This window comes from Rhinoraja longicauda, chromosome 7 (assembly GCF_053455715.1).
Source record: "Rhinoraja longicauda isolate Sanriku21f chromosome 7, sRhiLon1.1, whole genome shotgun sequence".
NCBI lineage: Eukaryota > Metazoa > Chordata > Chondrichthyes > Rajiformes > Arhynchobatidae > Rhinoraja > Rhinoraja longicauda.
The window spans coordinates 51384844-51403747 of NC_135959.1; the positions used below are offsets into that span (position 1 = coordinate 51384844).

Here is an 18904-nt window from a genome sequence, read left to right on the forward strand (position 1 = left end):
TATATAGATGTAGTATTTCATTTATTTTAGACTTTAAAGATACAGTGTTGAAACAGGCCCTTCAGCCCACCGAGTCCATGCCGACCAGTGATTACTCTGTACACTAGCACTATCTTACAAATTAGGGACAATTTACAATTTTACCAAAGCCAATTAACCTACAAACCTGCATGTCTTTGGAATGTAGGAGGAAACTGGAGTACCTTGTGAAACCCCATGTGGTCACAGGGAGAGTGCACAAACTATGTACAGACAGCACCCGTAGTCAGGATCGAACCCTGTTCTCTGGCACTGTGAGGCAGCAACGCTACTGCTGCGCCACCGTGCTGCTCCTTTTGTTGCACAGAGGCTCACAATTACCTGATGTACCTTCCAGACGGGATATTTGGTTGTATGCGCTGCCACCTAGTGGGAAACTTTCAATGTAGCAGCCAACCACATAATTCAAAGTTCCATTGTTTAAAAGTGTAATGTTGTTATTTAAAGGAGAGCAAGCACACCAAAGGGATAATGTTGCTTTCTTTTGGGAAGAACTAGCTCTTCTGGTCATTAGCATGAGTTTTATAGTGTATAACTGTTTGCGTGCTACTGTATGTTTTCATTTTTTTTTTTTCTATTGGAACCTAATCAAATGTACAGCACTTTGGTCAACGTGGGTTGTTTTTAAATGTGCTATACAAATAAAATTGACTTGACTTGACTTGACTTAAATTGTGAATAAAAAGATAAATCTTGTAGGTTTTTGAAAGAAGAAAGGTCATTGAATCAAAATGAGCTAAATTAGTGTCAAGTGAATTTGGGGACTTCTGTAGAAGTTATTCATCATAATTTGCAACGCATCTATCCTTATCTCACGCTGTTTGTCTTTTCAGCTCTGGCCTTTGTCCAACCATCTGCCTCTCAACCCCCCTCTCGCCCGTATCTACCCATCACTCACCAAGATTTTTCCTGCCCCATCTCTTTTCCAGCTTTCTCCCCATCATGCTCCCTCCCTTCACACCACGATCAGTCTGAAGAAGGATCTTGACCCGAAACGTCACCTACCCATGTTCTCCAGAGTTGCTGCCTGACCTGCTGATTTACTCCAACACTAGTGTCTTTTTTTGCTATGTAGTCCTAAACATTTTGAACTTTTTCTTTTTTAATGCATAGAGCTGGATATTATGGAAGTACAATGTTTATTGTGGAAGGATAACTAAGGCAGGAAATGCTGTGAAGGTGGATTTTTTAAAATTTGTGACAAAACGTCAGTTTTTCCAATAAGGACAAAATTCTAAGATTTTAAGCAATCTAGTTCAAAATAAAAACAAGTCTTTGGAGAGGATACAGAGACAAATTGTAAAAGTTTTGTGGTAAATTAAAATACAATGGTTTGCTCATGTAACGCAGAGGAAAGCTGCCTCTAAAACAAGTCTTAAGATCGGGCAGAACAGGGATAGTTTACAAAAGCATGGAGATTTGGCAGATATGGTCAGTTTTCGTTTTAGTTTTAGAGATACAGCATGGAAACATTCAGCCCACCGAGTCCACACTGACCAGCGATCACCCGCATACTAATTCCATTCTACACACTAGGGATAATTTACAGAAGCCAATTAACCTACAAACCTGCATGTCCTTGGAATTTGCGAGGAAACCAGAACACCCAGTGAAAAAACCCACAGGGAGAACGTACAAACTCTGTACAGACAACAACCGTAATCAGGATTAAACCCGGGTCTCTGGTGTTGTAAAGCAGCAACTCTGCCGCTGTGCCCACTCTAAGTTCACAGCATTGATGTTATACATACCTCCCTGGACCAGTTGTAGCATCTCATGTAGACATCATTGTTTGACTGCATTAGCAGTCAAGAGACAAAGAGTGTTTTATTGTCATATGTCCAAAAATGGAACACTGTAATTCTTACTTGAAGCAGCACAACAGATATGTAAACATAGCACTCTAAACAACATAATAAACAACAAAAAAGTTCAGTATATTATGATAAAACAAACATTTAGAACAGAGACGAGGAAAAACTTTTGTAAATCTGTGGAATTCCCTGCCTCAGAAGGTAGTGGAGGCCAATTCTCTGGATGCTTTCAAGAGAGTTAGATAGAGCTCTTAATGACAGCGGAGTCAGGGGGTATGGGGAGAAGGCAGGAACGGGGTACTGATTGTGGATGATCAGCCATGATCACATTGAATGGCGGTGCTGGCTCGAAGGGCCGAATGGCCTCCTCCTGCACCTATTGTCTATTGTCTATAATAATAGTGTAAAAACAAAAACAATGCCCCCAACTCAATGTCATTTGAAGCTTAGTTGGAGGTTGTAGTGTTGAATGGCCTGATGGGTTTGCACCTTTGGGTTTCAATATGGGACGACTTGCCTGCCATGGACTAGGGACACACTCCCAGTAGACTGAAGATGAAGGAACCACGCGGTCGGCCCAGCCTGCCCACCGCAGACTGAGGACGCGTTCACCGCAGACAGAGGACTGAGGATCACTCGCTGTGACAGAGTCATCGGTGTTGAAAGGAGCTGAGAGTGAGAAGGGACTCACGAGTGAGGTGGACCACCGAGGGTGACAAGAGCGAGGTAACCGACGAGAGCGTAGGAAGACCCACACTACCGAGGTCGAGGACGGCCGTGAAGAGCTACCCAGCTGGGGGCCGGCGAGAACGAAGCGGGGACCCGCGGGGAGCCAGCCATCTGTGGGCATATGCCTGGGCAGGCCTGCATCACCACTGCGAGCAGAAGGTAAAAGTGTGAACCTTTGTAACTTTGTCAGTGCCAGAAGCGTGGCGACTCTTGTGTACTACCTAGGTGAGTTCTGCTGTATGATTTTACCAGGTTGTAAGCATTTCACTGTACCCAGGTACAGGTGCCAATAAAGTATAATTGAATCATTGAATATTGTCAGGCGGTAGGAGCAATACACCAAACTGACTTTAACATTTCCTAGCCCTGTTATCTGTGCTACGAAGAACAAAATCGGCAGCATCTTCCAAATAAAGGAGGGTACTGTGGTGTAGCTGCTGCCTCACATTGCCAGCTCGATCCTGACCTCGGGAGCTGCCTGTGTGGACCGTGTGGGTTTCCTTCCATATCCGAAAGATGTGCGGATTTATAGGTTTATTGGGTTCTGCAAATTGGCCTTAGTGTGTAGGGAATGGATGCTAGGGAGTGTAAGGATAACATCGAACTAGTGAATGGGTGATTGATGGTCAGCATGGACTCAGTGGGCTGAAGGGCCCTTTCAATACTGTATTTCAAAACAAAATATCATTGTAATCTCAACAATCATGCAACATTAGTGAATTAATGCCCTGGAGTAGCTTGCCTCACTTAATCATCAGATGGCACATGAATAAGAACTGTAAGGAGGTCCACCATTCCTACTCATGTCTCAAGCCTACCAAATGTGACAATAAAAGCAGACAAGCCAACATCATACACATAGTTGGTTCATTGAAAATTTCTTCACAGACTGCACACTATAAGTTTAATTGTAAATCTTCTTCACCTGATTTAATTGCCTGTGAAATAAATTTTCAGACTTGCTCACAACTTAAAAAGTAAAAGAACAAAGCTCAAGATTATCTCTCTGATTTAGTTTACTTTGTTTTTAAGATGCAGAAAGGAAATAGGCCCTTCGGCCTAGCGAGTCCACAGCGACCATCGATCACCCATTTATACTGGTTCTTGGTTGTCCCACTTTTTTCATCCACTCCCTACCCATTACAGGCAATTTAAAGGCCAATTGATCTACAAAACCACAATTCTTTGGGATGTGAGGAAACTAAAGCACTTCGAGGAAACTCAGGCAGTCACAGGGAGAACGTGCAAACTCCACAAACACAGCAGCCGAGATCAGGGTCAAATGTGGTCTCTGGTGCTGTGAGACAGCAGCTGTATCAGCTGCAACACTGTGTTGCTACTGTTATCTGAACCATGTATTATTATTCATCCTGGTCCAGATGTTGAAGAGACGTTATTGATATTTTTGAAAATAACGATAATTAATCACATTGTTTGTCACCTGGAGCAGACAAAGTGGACAGGATTGAAAAAGTGTAATATCTCAGTGTGTTAAAGTTCTAACAAACACACAGACATCTGTGGATTGAAATTACTCTTGCCTTTGGAATTGTGCTCAATTGGAGAAATTTCACTCACCTACTATTGCAAATCTTTTGGGGCTAAAACATGGGGATTTCAAATGGCTGTAAAACAGATCATTCTGAAATGTAGTAAAAGCAAACGGCCATAAACAAACTTTGCACAAGAATTAATATTTGCAAGCTAATTTAATGGATTACTAAAAGCAATCAATAAACTCTTACCAATTATCCTGTCATACCAGGGAAAAGCATTACTTTACCATTTGAAAGAGGGTGGCACAGCTGGGAGCGCTGTGGACTCACACCACCAGAAATCCTGAGCCCGGCTGCTGTCCATATTTCCAATGGCTGCTCTTTTTTTTTCTCACATCCCAAAGATGTGTGGGGTTTGTAGGTTAGTTGTCCTCTGTAAATTGCCCCCGTGTGTGTAGGGAGTGGATGCGAAAGTGAGATAATATAGAATTAGTGTGGATGATCTGTGTGAACTTGGTGGGCCAAAGGGCCTGTTTCCATGATGTATCTTTCCAGTAATTCCACCAAAGAAGAAATATTTGTGTAATCAGAATGACATAATGTTTAAACTAAATGTGTAAAATAAAAAGGAACTGCAGATGCTGGCTTATACCACAGATAGATACAGAATGTTGGAACAACTCAATGGGTCAGGCAGCATCTCTGGAGAAAATTGATAGGTGACATTTCAGGTCGGGACCCTTCTTAAGAAAGCCCCCAACCCAAAATGTCACCTATTTTCTCCAGAGATGCTGCCTGACCCACTGAATTACTCCAGCAGTTTGTGTCTATTTCTGTGTAAAAAATATAGATTTGAAAAATATATATTTATATATCTCTTGGCTTTCAGTAAGCCTTCGACAAGGTCCCACATAGGAGATTAATGTGCAAAATTAGAGCACATGGTATTGGGGGTAGGGTACTGTCATCGATAGAAAATTGGTTGGCAGACAGAAAGCAAAGAGTGGGGATAAATGGGTCCCATTTCAGAATGGCAGGCAGTGACTAGTGGGGTCACTGGGGACAAGGCTCGGTGCTGGGACTGCAGCTATTTACAATATACATTAATGACTTGGATGAAGGGATTAAAAGTAACATTAGCAAATTTGCAGATGACACAACGCTGGGTGGCAGTGTGAACTGTGAGGAAGATGCTATGAGGTTGCAGGGTGACTTGGACAGGCTGTGTGAGTGGGCGGATGCATGACAGATGCAGTTTAATGTGGATAAGTGTGAGGTTATCCACTTTGGTGGGAAGAATAGGAAGGCAGATTATTATCTGAATGGTGTCAAGTTAGGAAAAGGGGATGCACAACGAGATCTGGGTGTCCTAGTGCATCAATCACTGAAAGGAAGCATGCAGGTTCAGCAGGCATTGAAGAAAGCCAATGGAATGTTGGCCTTCATAACAAGAGGAGTTGAGTATAGGAGCAAAGAGGTCCTTCTACAGTTGTACAGGGCCCTAGTGAGACTGCTGGAGTACTGTGTGCAGTTTTGGTCTCCAAATTTGAGGATATTCTTGCTATTGAGGGCGTGCAGCGTAGGTTCACTAGGTTAATTCCCGGAATGGCGGGACTGTCGTATGTTGAAAGACTGGAGCGACCTGGCTTGTATACATTGGAATTTAGAAAGATGAGAGGGGATCTTATTGAAACATATAAGATTATTAAGGGGTTGGACACGTTAGAGGCAGGAAACATGTTCCAAATGTTGGGGGAGTCCAGAACAAGGGGCCACAGTTTAAGAATAAGGGGTAGGCCATTTAGAACGGAGATGAGGAAGAACTTTTTCAGTCAGAGAGTGGTGAAGGTGTGGAATTCTCTGCCTCAGAAGGCAGTGGAGGCCAGTTCGTTGGATGCTTTCAAGAGAGAGCTGGATAGAGCTCTTAAGGATAGCGGAGTCAGAGGGTATGGAGAGAAGGCAAGAACGGGGTACTGATTGAGAATGATCAGCCATGATCACATTGAATGGTGGTGCTGGCTCGAAGGGCCGAATGGCCTCCTGCACCTGTTGTCTATTGGCTTCCAATGTATACTTTTGAAATTATAAATATCCCCAACCACACAGCATCAAAGGGAGAAATGAACAGTGTGGCACAGTAGGGCAGCAAATAGTGCTGTTGTCACACAGCTCCAGTGACCCAGGTTCGATCCTGACCTTGGGACCTGTTTGTGTGGAGTTTGTACATTTTTCCATGGGATTCCCATGTATTCATGTTTCCTCCCATATCATTTAAATGCTATAAACCAGGTTTCAACCTGATTTCAGTCACCCAGTTACAAATAGCTTTCCTGTTGCAGACACGAATGTAAACGGTGTAGGTGTAAAATCATTAAAAAAAATTAAATATTTCGATTTATCAAAAGTTGTAGTGTAGCAACAGAAAAAAAAATCTGAGATAAGCAGAAAGAAGACAGTGCTGGAACAAATTCTCCTCTCAAGCAAACCAAATAATGTAAAAGCAATGATGCAAATAATGGAATTAAAAAGAAACATGTTTCTTGTGTAAAACTTTATTGGATCTGCTTGGAAAATGAGATCCATGTTCTGGATGAAAACATTTCAGTATTAGATATCTTTGTGATTTTACTTAATCATTCCATTGGGAGGAAATGAGAAAGAGGTAGTTTGAGAATAGTTTATAATGTTCATCAAATAATTACAATAGGATAATTTCCAATTGGCAGTGGCACTGCGAATCCAGCACATAAATTTCTACTCAGTGCATAGACCGATAGAGAAAATGCATTATAAAACACATATAGCTAACAACTTGAGATACTGTGAATTAGTTGCAAGGCTCCTCAGTGCACATAGAAAAAAATTACAGCCTAAAAATAAAGATACACATTTTATTTTAAACAATGAAAAGACTCATTTCTAGATAAATAAAACCACGATAGATTTGTTCTCAAAGGCAGGAAATTGAGATCTGAGACAATAACGATCTTGCAAGTCCTCAAAATCTGTTTGAGCAGGTGTCCAAACTACAGGTCTTGTTGAGGTTCTGCTTCTGATTTTAAACCACCTCAGGGTTGCTTCACAGGAAAAGCCACTGATTAACGTTTCTTCCAAGTGAACTTCCTGCGCGCTCCCTCCTGACCAGGCTTCTTCCGCTCTCTCACACGAGGATCAGGAGTCAACAAGCCAGCTGCAAAAGGTTGAAATGAAAGGGAATTCATGAGGTTAACTTTTTAGGTTTACAAAGTGCACTCATAAAACGATGGAGCAGGGAGTAAAACTAGAAAGCGCATTAGTTTAATCACTACTGTACAAGCAGAATCATATGATTAAATCAGTTGCAGATTTGAAAGTGTTTTAAGGCAAAATAATTATCCGAGAAATTAATACAATAATGAATTGATTAATACCTATGCCAGGAATAAAAGTCTCAAATAAAATAAGTTAATTATTCTGTTTAAAAAGTGCACAAGTCATATTGGTGGCAAATTAATTTATCTCCAGGTGTGTATAAGGCAGGGATAAGATTTTGTACTTTTGTTTAAATGGATTTTGCAACAATGCAGTCTATTAAGTGTTGATGATATAAATTAATTGGCAGTTCAATAACAACATGTACTTGAAACGGGTAACCATTAGTTGCAATGTTAATGCCACATGGCTCCAAACGTTAAACTTTAACCTTGATCTTAATGGCAAGGAGAAAATAGGATGCTGCCTGCAGTTATAAATTACTTTTGAATTTAAACTGACATTTAGTACCTTGTAGAAACATGGAACTGTAGGTGCTAGTTAATACACAAAAGGACACAATGAAGTAACTCAGCAGGTCACACTGCATCTCTGGAGAAAGACAAAATGCTGGAGTAACTCAGCGGGTCAGGCAGCATCTCTGGAGAAATGGAATAGGTGACATTTCAGGTCGAGGCCTTTCTTTAGACTGAGAGTCAGGTGAGAGGGAAACTAGAGGTATGAAATTGTACAGAACAAATTAGAGCTGGCACCGATGGCTAAAGAGCACACACTGGTTCATTGTTGGCTGTGGTGTCCCCCTTGTTATCAACTCCTCCACAGCCAACAATGAACCATTGTGTGCTCTTTGGCCATCAGTGCCAGCTCTGATTTGTTCTGTACCTTTTCATTCCTCTAGTTTCTCTCTCCCCTGACTCTGTCTGAAGAAGGATCTCGACCCAAAACGTCACCGATTTCTTTTCTCCAGTGATGCTGCCTGACGTGCTGAGTTACTCCAGCATTTTGTGTCTATCTTTGGTGTAAACCAGCATCTACAGTTCCTTCCTAAGCATCTCTAGAGAAATTGGTAGGTGCCAATTCGCGTCCAGACCCTTCTTCAGACTGATTGAACTGACAAACTGATTGAGACTAGTACCTTGTCTCATCAATTCCACTTCTCTCTCTGTGACGAAGCTGAGCAGAGCCCTCGATGTAGCCAAACGAATGGCTCCTGCTTGTGCAGATATCCCGCCTGCTTGTACAGTACAATCCATATCATGCATCCCTAGTCGGTCCAGGAATTGGAAGGGGAACATCAGTTGCTCTCTGGAAATCAAAGAGAAAAACTGTATTGTTTGTATTGATGCTAGTGTAGCTTTCTTATAACGCTGCCCTTTGTGATTCAGAGTTAACAGTAAAGGTTATGGTGTTTAAGGTTGAAGAGTAGAAACAAGGAACTTCAGAAGCTGGAAAGGGTGGAGAGAAGATTTACAAGGATATTGCCAGGACTCGAGGGCCTGAGCTGTAGGGAGTGGTTGAGCAGGCTAGGACCTTATTCCTTGGAGTACAGGAGGATGAGGGGCGACCTTATGGAGGTGTACAAAATCATTAGATCAGGTAAATGCAGAGTCTTTTGCCCAGAGTTGAGAATCGAGAACCAGAAAACATGGGTTTATGGTGAGAGGGGGAAAGATTTAATAGGAACCCAAGGGGTCACTTTATTTTTACACAAAGGGTGGTAGGTATATGGAACGAGCTGCCGGAGGAAGGGGTTGAGACAGGTACTATCATAGCATTCATACCATAGCATATCAAGAGACATTTGTACAGGTACAAGAATAAGATAGATTTAGTGGGTAAAGGCCAAACGCTGGCAGGTGGGACTAGTGCAGATGGGGCATATTGGTCGGCACGGGCAAGTTGAGCCAGGCAGTCTGTTTCCACGTTGTATGACTCTATGCTGATTTACACAACAGGACACAAAGTGCTGGACTAACTCAGGTCGTAACATCTGTAGAGAACATGGATGGGTGAAGTTTCGGGTTGAGACCCTTCTTTAGATTAAAGAAGTGTCCTGACCCGAAACATCATTGATCCAGGTTCTTCAGAGAAGCTGCCTGACCTGCTGAGTTAGTCCAGCACTTTTGGTGGAAAAGGTTACAATTTGACATTTCATACAACTGTGTTCCTTTGATTGATTCGTACAAAATATGAAAATATTTTGTGACACTTCATGTTTGAAAGATTAATGGCAATACTAAAGGAACAATAAGAAAATGATCTTCTGAAATTGAGATATATTGTTTTTTCCATCATCTTAAAGAAGTCAGAGAAATAAACTTGCTTCCTTGATATTCTGGTTACATACATAAATCTTTGTTGGTCAAATACTTTAGGTTTAATTAAAAAAACAAAAGATTACCTGACTATATCATTATTCTGTCAGTAGGAATCCTTCAAAGATCCATGTTAGCTGTTAGACACTTCCAGAAAATGAAAAATAATCAGCAGTATGCAAGAAATGGCACAATGTGAATGGCCAGCCTGGCTAGATGTAACATCATCAAGGACAAAAATTACATCTTAATGTATGATCAACAAAAAAATTGTGTTAATTTGATTAAGGCCTTCATCTACGCTCTGAGATGGAGAGCACAGTTACTGCATATGCATACTGGTGCAAGTAAGAATTTCATTGTTCTCTCAGGGACATATGACAATAAAACACTCTTGACTATAGTTTGGAGATGATAAGTTCAGGACTTTGGCTTGCTTTTCAGATGAGCTTTCCAACGCAGCAGCTTCTACAAAACAACAAACCTCCAGAGAAATAGACTATTGTAAGGACTTCCCACACATCAAAAGGGAAGAATGTAAATTTACTGGGAAATCCTTTTTTTACCTAACAATGTAATTTTTATGTTTTAAGCCTTATTTTTGTTAATGATCCTCAGCACTGTGGTGGCCAAGGATTCAAAATTATTCTAATTATAACTATATCATTATAATTATATAATTCTACGTTATAATGATATAAATGTTATTTCTCTGGTTGCCTTCTTTGGTTAAATTGGTAGTTTGCTGAATATTTCTTCACTGGCAGTTTTTAATTCAATTCGCAATTTTGCATTGGAGATACCAGAGGAAGGCAATTTTTACAATGTCAGTGACTTGCAGATCAGATGTACAGAGAGCAAGTGGTCTCTTGGAGCATCATAAGTGGGAACTTGGTTGGTGCATTGTCTTGTGAATAACGTCTTGATCTGGCATAGTCTGTGTGGTATTCTCCATGTGAACATATGAGTTTCTTCCAAGTGCTCTGGTTTCTTCCCACTTCACAAAGACCTGTGGGTTGGTGGGTTAATTGGCCATTGTAAATTGTTCCTCGTGTGCAGATGAGTGGGAGAACCTGTGGGGAGTTGATGGGAATATTAGAACAAAAAACTTGAGATTGATGAATGGTGAACCAAAAAATAGGTGGTTGATTGTCAGTGTGAACTCAATAGGTCAAGAGCCTATTGTTTCCGTGCTGTATCTCTCTGGTTCTAAAACATATGCTTTAAAAAATGTTCAAATTTAATTTCTCAATCTTATCCATTATAAAGAATACACAATTCTGAAACATGTTTTCTGAACTTTGAAGCTTTGCCAGAGGAAGCATTTGCACCATTCCATTTCAAATCAATAGGTCATGATTACCTTTCCTGAAGTGATGGAAAGTACAGCAAATAATCCAGCCCATTCACTGTTATTTTGCCATTTCCTTGATCTCGAATTGTGACTGATGCTTTTGCTGTTTTTCTTTGACCTAGTGTTAAGAATAATAATAATTATTAAGAATTCGACCAATATTCTTTTGTTTTAAAAATTAAAACTTCTTTGTTCTAGAGATGCTACTGAAGCAGCTACAAAGTAATCACCAGACTTGGGAACAGCTTCTTCTCCTTGGTTATCTAGCTTCTGAACAACTAGGGTGTAGTCAGATTCATCTCCATCTCATTGTGAACATTGGACTTTGCCTCTGAAACTATTGCGTTACATTGCTGAGAACTATATTCTGCACCCTGTATCATTACAAGTGATAATAATAAACATAAAAGTAAACCTAAGTGGCTGAACTAAGTGACATGCATCTGCTTAAATTTTCTGAAAAGGCATAAAGATTTAGGGGCCTCAAGATTATCTGAAAACAGTATATAAATATGCAATCTAAATTTTAAAAGGCACTATGATTTAATTGAAAGTTACTATTCAGGTTTCACTAATATGACTATTTTTGCTGTTTTTTAACAACAATTTCTGCTACGGGTCAGGTCTGGTGATAATATGAAGCCTGAATGAGAGTTTTAGCAGTAGATACGATGGGGCAGGTTTAGAGCTGGGAAACTGTTATGGATGTGGCCAAATGAGATCTAATGGAGAAAAGTACTGGCGGTAGTACGTCTTAAATTCAAACAGGATATTAAGATTGTGAGGATTCTAGTCCAACCTCAGAGAGCTGCCAAATATAAGGCTGGCATTGGCAATCAATTGCTTTAGTTTTTACAATATTCAGTTGGGGAAACTTTGCCATCATCTGCTAATGCAGTTTGGATAAGCTGATGTTGGAGGAATAAGAGAGGCAATAAAGAGATAGAGTTATGTGGCGCTGGCGTACATGTGGAAGGTGATGCTGTGTTTTCAGATGATGCCACCAAGATTAAGACAGGTTCAAAAATAGATTCCTATAGGACAACAAAAGTATGTGTGAGCGAAGGAGCGGGAACTATTGCAGCTACTCTGCACATTTGTCTGGGACAGTAATAATTGAATTTGGGGCGTGCAGACCCAAGGCCAGACAGTTGGATGAAATTGGAAAGGCATTGGAAGAGAATGGAGAAGAGAAAGGCAACCTCACTCCCACTGACTCCATCTACATTTCACACGGCCTCGGCACGGCTACTAGTAAAATCAAGGACTAGTCTTACCCCCCGTCACTCCCTCTCCCATCAGGCAGGTACAGAAGTTTGAAAACACATACCTCCAGATACATGGACAGTTTCTTCCCAGGTAACTGAACAGTCCTCTCACTAACTAACCTCACATCTACCTTATTGGAGACCTTTGAACAATCTTTAATCTGACTTTATCTTGCACTTAATGTTGTACCCTTTACCTGTACACTGTTGACGGCTTGATTGTAATCATGTAGAGTCTTTAATTTGACTGGATAGCATGCAGCAAAAAGCTTTTCATTGTACCTTGATATACATGACACTAATAAACTAAACTAATCAACCATATTAAACCAAAAGTTTGTGAAGGAAGAGAGAGTACGGTTTACACCTATCATAGTTACATAATGTGTCTTCATTAAACAAAAGATATTATCCCCGAGCATAGGGAGCAGGGTAACATGTACCTTCATGGTTAAAGCTATCGCTAAATTGGCTTCCGAGTGTGACACCCAGTGTACTTCAAAGATAAAACCCACTGCAGTGATTTACATTGTACATGTTGTACATATCAGCATGTTGTGCTCATGGTGATGCAGCTGTGACCTGAAACCAATAACCTCAGTTATCATTTATGCAGTTTTCATCACATTGCAAGGTTGTGAGATTTTAGACATTATGATTTAATTTACATTACTGAGATGTCCAGAATCTGTGAACCATATGTATAACTGGAATATGTAACATAGCAAACTCTATATTTGAGATGAGGCATGTCATATAAATAGCTGGAATTCAGCCAATTCCTTTCTCACACAATCATTCTTTCATTAGGTGCCGTCTGTTAACCAGAACATTTCACATTCCTTAAGTATGTAACAATATAAGTTACACACATTTCAAAGCTGGTTTCTGCTTAGCTGAAGAACATGATCCATAGTTTGATTGAAAAGTAGTTTTTCTGGTAAGGTGCCAGCAATTGAGAACACTAGAATGGCATTTACACCTAAATAATGATTTTAACAAAAAAAAATTGCAGCATCAAGTTGGAAACTCATTACACAATGATCTAAAGAATAAAGAATTTATAAAATATTGCCCCAAACGACGATTTTCTGTGAACAGAAAAAAAAAGATCTCTACTGTGAACAAGTTAAAGAAAAAGATTGGACTTAATCATGTTCCAAGGAAACAGCTATTAATTAAACATGCAGCATCATGCTAGTAAAAAGATTTTGAACACAAAACCATAACCAGCTAAATAGTACGAATTTCATGTTAGAATTTGTTTTACCTTCTCCTTTGCAGAAAGTTACTCCGTTCTCATCAAGCTGTAAAGGTTCAACTTTCTGTTTTTTGGACTGATCCTCCATCTTTCTACGAAATGTCAACACATATTCTTCCTTAATACTGCAATACGGTAAGATCAACATACGCTCCAGTAACTGAAGAAAGTGCATGTACTGTTTAAAGCATAAAAGGAAAGACTAATGTTACTTAATGGAAGTCAGATATTTATTAAACTGGACATTTGACAATTAAACACATTATCTTCTGCACAGTTCAGCACTTAACATGTCATAAGTTAGTCCCAGTAATTTTAAAATTGGATGTGGGTTGTGAATAGATTCTGCTTGGTTTGGGAGAATGATTGTAAATGAATGATTGAACAATTTGCATTAATATCTGATTGAACCCATTCTCCAGTAAGGGAATAATGAAGCATTCACTAGGCAAGCTTTGATTACCTACCATGGTTGGAATAGAAACTATTTTGTAGTTGAAAAACATCTCCTTCCATTGTGAGTTGAAAATCTCGTCTTTGCAGATAGACTTAAATTGCGTGGGAAGTAAATAAAAATTGATCGTTTGGCACTAGCTATTGTACATCAACAACCCACGATAGGAATGTAATGGATCCCTGGACTTCAACAATTAGAGGGATAGTAATAGAATTGGGATTCTTACTGCATTGTGCACTGCATTTAAAATGTCTTATGGGCCATTCTCAGAGTAAAAATGTTTCCACTACTTAAGCAAGTCCTTCCAAGAATAGTTCAGTCTGTGGACAAATCTAAAGATATTCTACATGTTCAAATTCACCAATGGAAAATTCACCAATTGCTAAAAAGAGGTGCAAGATCAGCTGTTACAACCAAATTATTGATATATTTTATATAATTGATTGAAAGAACTGCATGGAAACAGACCCTTTGGTCCACAAAGTCCATGTCATCCTATTAAACCAATTCACAATATTTATTTGCTTTCCCTGTTATATAGTTATATTTTAAAGTAAGAGAGGTAAAGTATAATGAATGTAATTTGGTCAGGTAAGCCCTTTGTAAGAAATACAAATTAAGCTTTAACATTCAGTCATTCATCAATAATTAAAATATTGGCAATTTTACAATCTAATAAATTCTGTGTCTATAGCTACGCAACAGAAAGAAGGAACACAAACACATGCAAAGCATATAATCAACTACACAGCAGTAAACATTTCTTTATTTTTTTAAAAGCGGCCAGTTTGTCGAGGTCAACAATCCACGTGCAAACCCCTGAATGGTTGTAATGTGACAGCAAAGGAATGAAAAAGACTGTGCTTAGTTCTTTATTAAACTTTTTGTATATCAAGTGTAAAAATGGAATTAATCTAATTACAGGCCACAGTTCTATTTATGTCGCATTTTTTACATGCTTGATTAACCAGTATACATGTATCCTGTAGATCAACACAAAAAGCTGAAGTAACTCAGCGGGCCAGGCAGCATTTCTGGAGAGAAGGAATAGGTGATGTTTTGGGTCGAGAACTGTGTGTAAACATTCCATTCAAGTATTGACAAATGTTACTCTTTCACTACAGTGAAATCTTCACATTAAACCAGATTATTATTTCACAAAAAGCTGTCTTCAGATTCTAGGTTTGATTTGTCTCAGATAAAACCTGAATGGAATCAGAATTTTTGAAGACCCTTTGCCTTTAGACAATAGACAATAGAAAATAGACAATAGGTGCAGGAGTAGGCCATTCAGCCCTTCGAGCCAGCACCGCCATTCAATGCGATCATAGCTGATCACTCTCAATCAGTACCCCGTTCCTGCCTTCTCCCCATACCCCCTCACTCCGCTATCCTTAAGAGCTCTATCCAGCTCTCTTGAAAGCATCCAACGAACTGGCCTCCACTGCCTTCTGAGGCAGAGAATTCCACACCTTCACCACCCTCTGACTGAAAAAGTTCTTCCTCATCTCCGTTCTAAATGGCCTACCCCTTATTCTCAAACTGTGGCCCCTTGTTCTGGACTCCCCCAACATTGGGAACATGTTATCTGCCTCTAATGTGTCCAATCCCCTAATTATCTTATATGTTTCAATAAGATCCCCCCTCATCCTTCTAAATTCCAGTGTATACAAGCCCAATCGCTCCAGCCTTTCAACATACGACAGTCCCGCCATTCCGGGAATTAACCTAGTGAACCTACGCTGCACGCCCTCCATAGCAAGAATATCCTTCCTCAAATTTGGAGACCAAAACTGCACACAGTACTCCAGGTGCGGTCTCACCAGGGCCCGGTACAACTGTAGAAGGACCTCTTTGCTCCTATACTCAACTCCTCTTGTTACGAAGGCCAACATTCCATTGGCTTTCTTCACTGCCTGCTGAACCTGCATGCTTCCTTTCATTGACTGATGCACTAGGACACCCAGATCTCGTTGAACTCCCCCTCCTCCTAACTTGACACCATTCAGATAATAATCTGCCTTTCTATTCTTACTTCCAAAGTGAATAACCTCACACTTATCTACATTAAACTGCATCTGCCATGTATCCGCCCACTCACACAACCTGTCCAAGTCACCCTGCAGCCTTATTGCATCTTCCTCACAATTCACACTACCCCCCAACTTAGTATCATCTGCAAATTTGCTAATGGTCCTTTTAATCCCTTCGTCTAAGTCATTAATGTATATCGTAAATAGCTGGGGTCCCAGCACCGAACCTTGCGGTACCCCACTGGTCACTGCCTGCCATTCCGAAAGGGACCCATTTATCCCCACTCTTTGCTTTCTGTCAATCAATTTTCTATCCATGTCAGTACCCTACCCCCAAAACCATGTGCCCTAATTTTGCCCACTAATCTCCTATGTGGGACCTTGTCGAAGGCTTTCTGAAAGTCGAGGTACACCACATCCACTGACTCTCCCTTGTCAATTTTCCTAGTTACATCCTCAAAAAATTCCAGTAGATTTGTCGAGCATGATTTCCCCTTCGTAAATCCATGCTGACTTGGAATGATCCCGTTACTGCTATCCAAATGCTCAGCAATTTCGTCTTTTATAATTGACTCCAGCATCTTCCCCACCACTGATGTCAGACTAACTGGTCTATAATTACCCGTTTTCTCTCTCCCTCCTTTCTTAAAAAGTGGGATAACATTTGCTATCCTCCAATCCACAGGAACTGATCCTGAATCTATAGAACATTGAAAAATGATCTCCAATGCTTCCACTATTTCTAGAGCCACCTCCTTAAGTACTCTGGGATGCAGACCATCAGGCCCTGGGGATTTATCAGCCTTCAGTCCCATCAGTCTACCCAAAACCATTTCCTGCCTAATGTGGATTTCCTTCAGTTCCTCCATCACCCTAGGTTCTCCGGCCCCTAGAACATTTGGGAGATTGTGTGTATCTTCCTCAGTGAAGACAGATCCAAAGTAACGGTTTAACTCGTCTGCCATTTCTTTGTTCCCCATAATAAATTCCCCTGCTTCTGTCTTCAAGGGACCCACATTTGCCTTGACTATTTTTTTCCTCTTCACGTACCTTGTCAATTTTCCTAGTTACATCCTCAAAAAATTCCAGTAGATTTGTCAAGCATGATTTCCCCTTCGTAAATCCATGCTGTCTCGGAATGATCCCGTTACTGCTATCCAAATGCTCAGCAATTTCGTCTTTTATAATTGACTCCAGCATCTTCCCCACCACTGATGTCAGACTAACTGGTCTATAATTACCCGTTTTCTCTCTCCCTCCTTTCTTAAAAAGTGGGATAACATTTGCTATCCTCCAATCCACAGGAACTGATCCTGAATCTATAGAACATTGAAAAATGATCTCCAATGCTTCCACTGTTTCTAGAGCCACCTCCTTAAGTACTCTGGGATGCAGACCATCAGGCCCTGGGGATTTATCAGCCTTCAGTCCCATCAGTCTACCCAAAACCATTTCCTGCCTAATGTGGATTTCCTTCAGTTCCTCCATCACCCTAGGTTCTCCGGCCCCTAGAACATTTGGGAGATTGTGTGTATCTTCCTCAGTGAAGACAGATCCAAAGTAACGGTTTAACTCGTCTGCCATTTCTTTGTTCCCCATAATAAATTCCCCTGCTTCTGTCTTCAAGGGACCCACATTTGCCTTGACTATTTTTTTCCTCTTCACGTACCTTGTCAATTTTCCTAGTTACATCCTCAAAAAATTCCAGTAGATTTGTCAAGCATGATTTCCCCTTCGTAAATCCATGCTGACTCGGAATGATCCCGTTACTGCTATCCAAATGCTCAGCAATTTCGTCTTTTATAATTGACTCCAGCATCTTCCCCACCACTGATGTCAGACTAACTGGTCTATAATTACCCGTTTTCTCTCTCCCTCCTTTCTTAAAAAGTGGGATAACATTTGCTATCCTCCAATCCACAGGAACTGATCCTGAATCTATAGAACATTGAAAAATGATCTCTAATGCTTCCACTATTTCTAGAGCCACCTCCTTAAGTACTCTGGGATGCAGACCATCAGGCCCTGGGGATTTATCAGCCTTCAGTCCCATCAGTCTACCCAAAACCATTTCCTGCCTAATGTGGATTTCCTTCAGTTCCTCCATCAGTTCCATTTAGTTCCTCTAAGTTTTGATGAGACAAGTTGGAAATGCACCATTCATGAAATAAACACATTGCAATCAATTAATAATTTATCTTAAACTTATCTTAAACTTATAAACTAAGCACAATTTGATTTATCCAAAGGAAAATAAGTATATCATCCAAAAATCGGTGATGACAGCAGTTTAACCTAATGATTTTTTTGAATAAGTCTTTACTTGAATTTAAGTTATTACACTATTTTAAATGATACCACACATAAATGAAAGTCAATACCTTTTGTGCATGGCTGTGCCAATAATCTCTTTTAATGTAAGTTGAAGGATGCGTGAAAGCATCAGTCTGCATACAAGTATGAGTTTAGGGTTCTTCTCATAAGTATAATTTCTAACCATTATTTTACCCTACATGAGTAACAACATTTTAAATAAAGAATCTGTCAAAAAGTCTGAAACTTTGTATTAACTCTACACTAACTACTTGCTTTAGTTGTGGCTTATTCAGTTTGATTTGGAATCAATGATCACTCTTCTAAATTCATCGTTTGTAATTTTGTTAACCTTTGCATCTCCAAACACTTTGCTGTCCTCCACTTCCACAGGTGCAAACTTGAGCAGAATTCAGCTAAGCCTACTTGCCTTTTTTTACACATTTGACTACGGTGCACTGAATTTTAAGATCCCAGACTTGCACTCCCACAAATGCTGCTACATCCACTTGCAACTTTCTCTTTCTTTTCCTTCTACTCTTTATTTCATCCCAGGTTATTGAAACATTCCAT

At 40.1% G+C, this 18904-nt stretch overlaps 1 protein-coding gene across 2 annotated transcripts in view; it reads right to left on the reverse strand.

Moving 5' to 3' along the window:
- Positions 1–6622: 6622 nt before the first annotated feature.
- Positions 6623–18904, reverse strand: part of mrps9 (mitochondrial ribosomal protein S9) — a 179251-nt gene continuing 166969 nt past the window's right edge. For both annotated transcript variants that reach the window (XM_078402588.1, XM_078402589.1), the window contains exons 8-11: positions 13538–13706; positions 11009–11117; positions 8466–8635; positions 6623–7268 (exon numbers count right to left, since the gene is read on the reverse strand). In XM_078402588.1, coding sequence (XP_078258714.1) covers positions 7177–7268; positions 8466–8635; positions 11009–11117; positions 13538–13706 — 540 coding nt within the window. In that variant the 3' untranslated portion in view covers positions 6623–7176. The remainder of the gene's footprint in view (positions 7269–8465; positions 8636–11008; positions 11118–13537; positions 13707–18904) is intronic.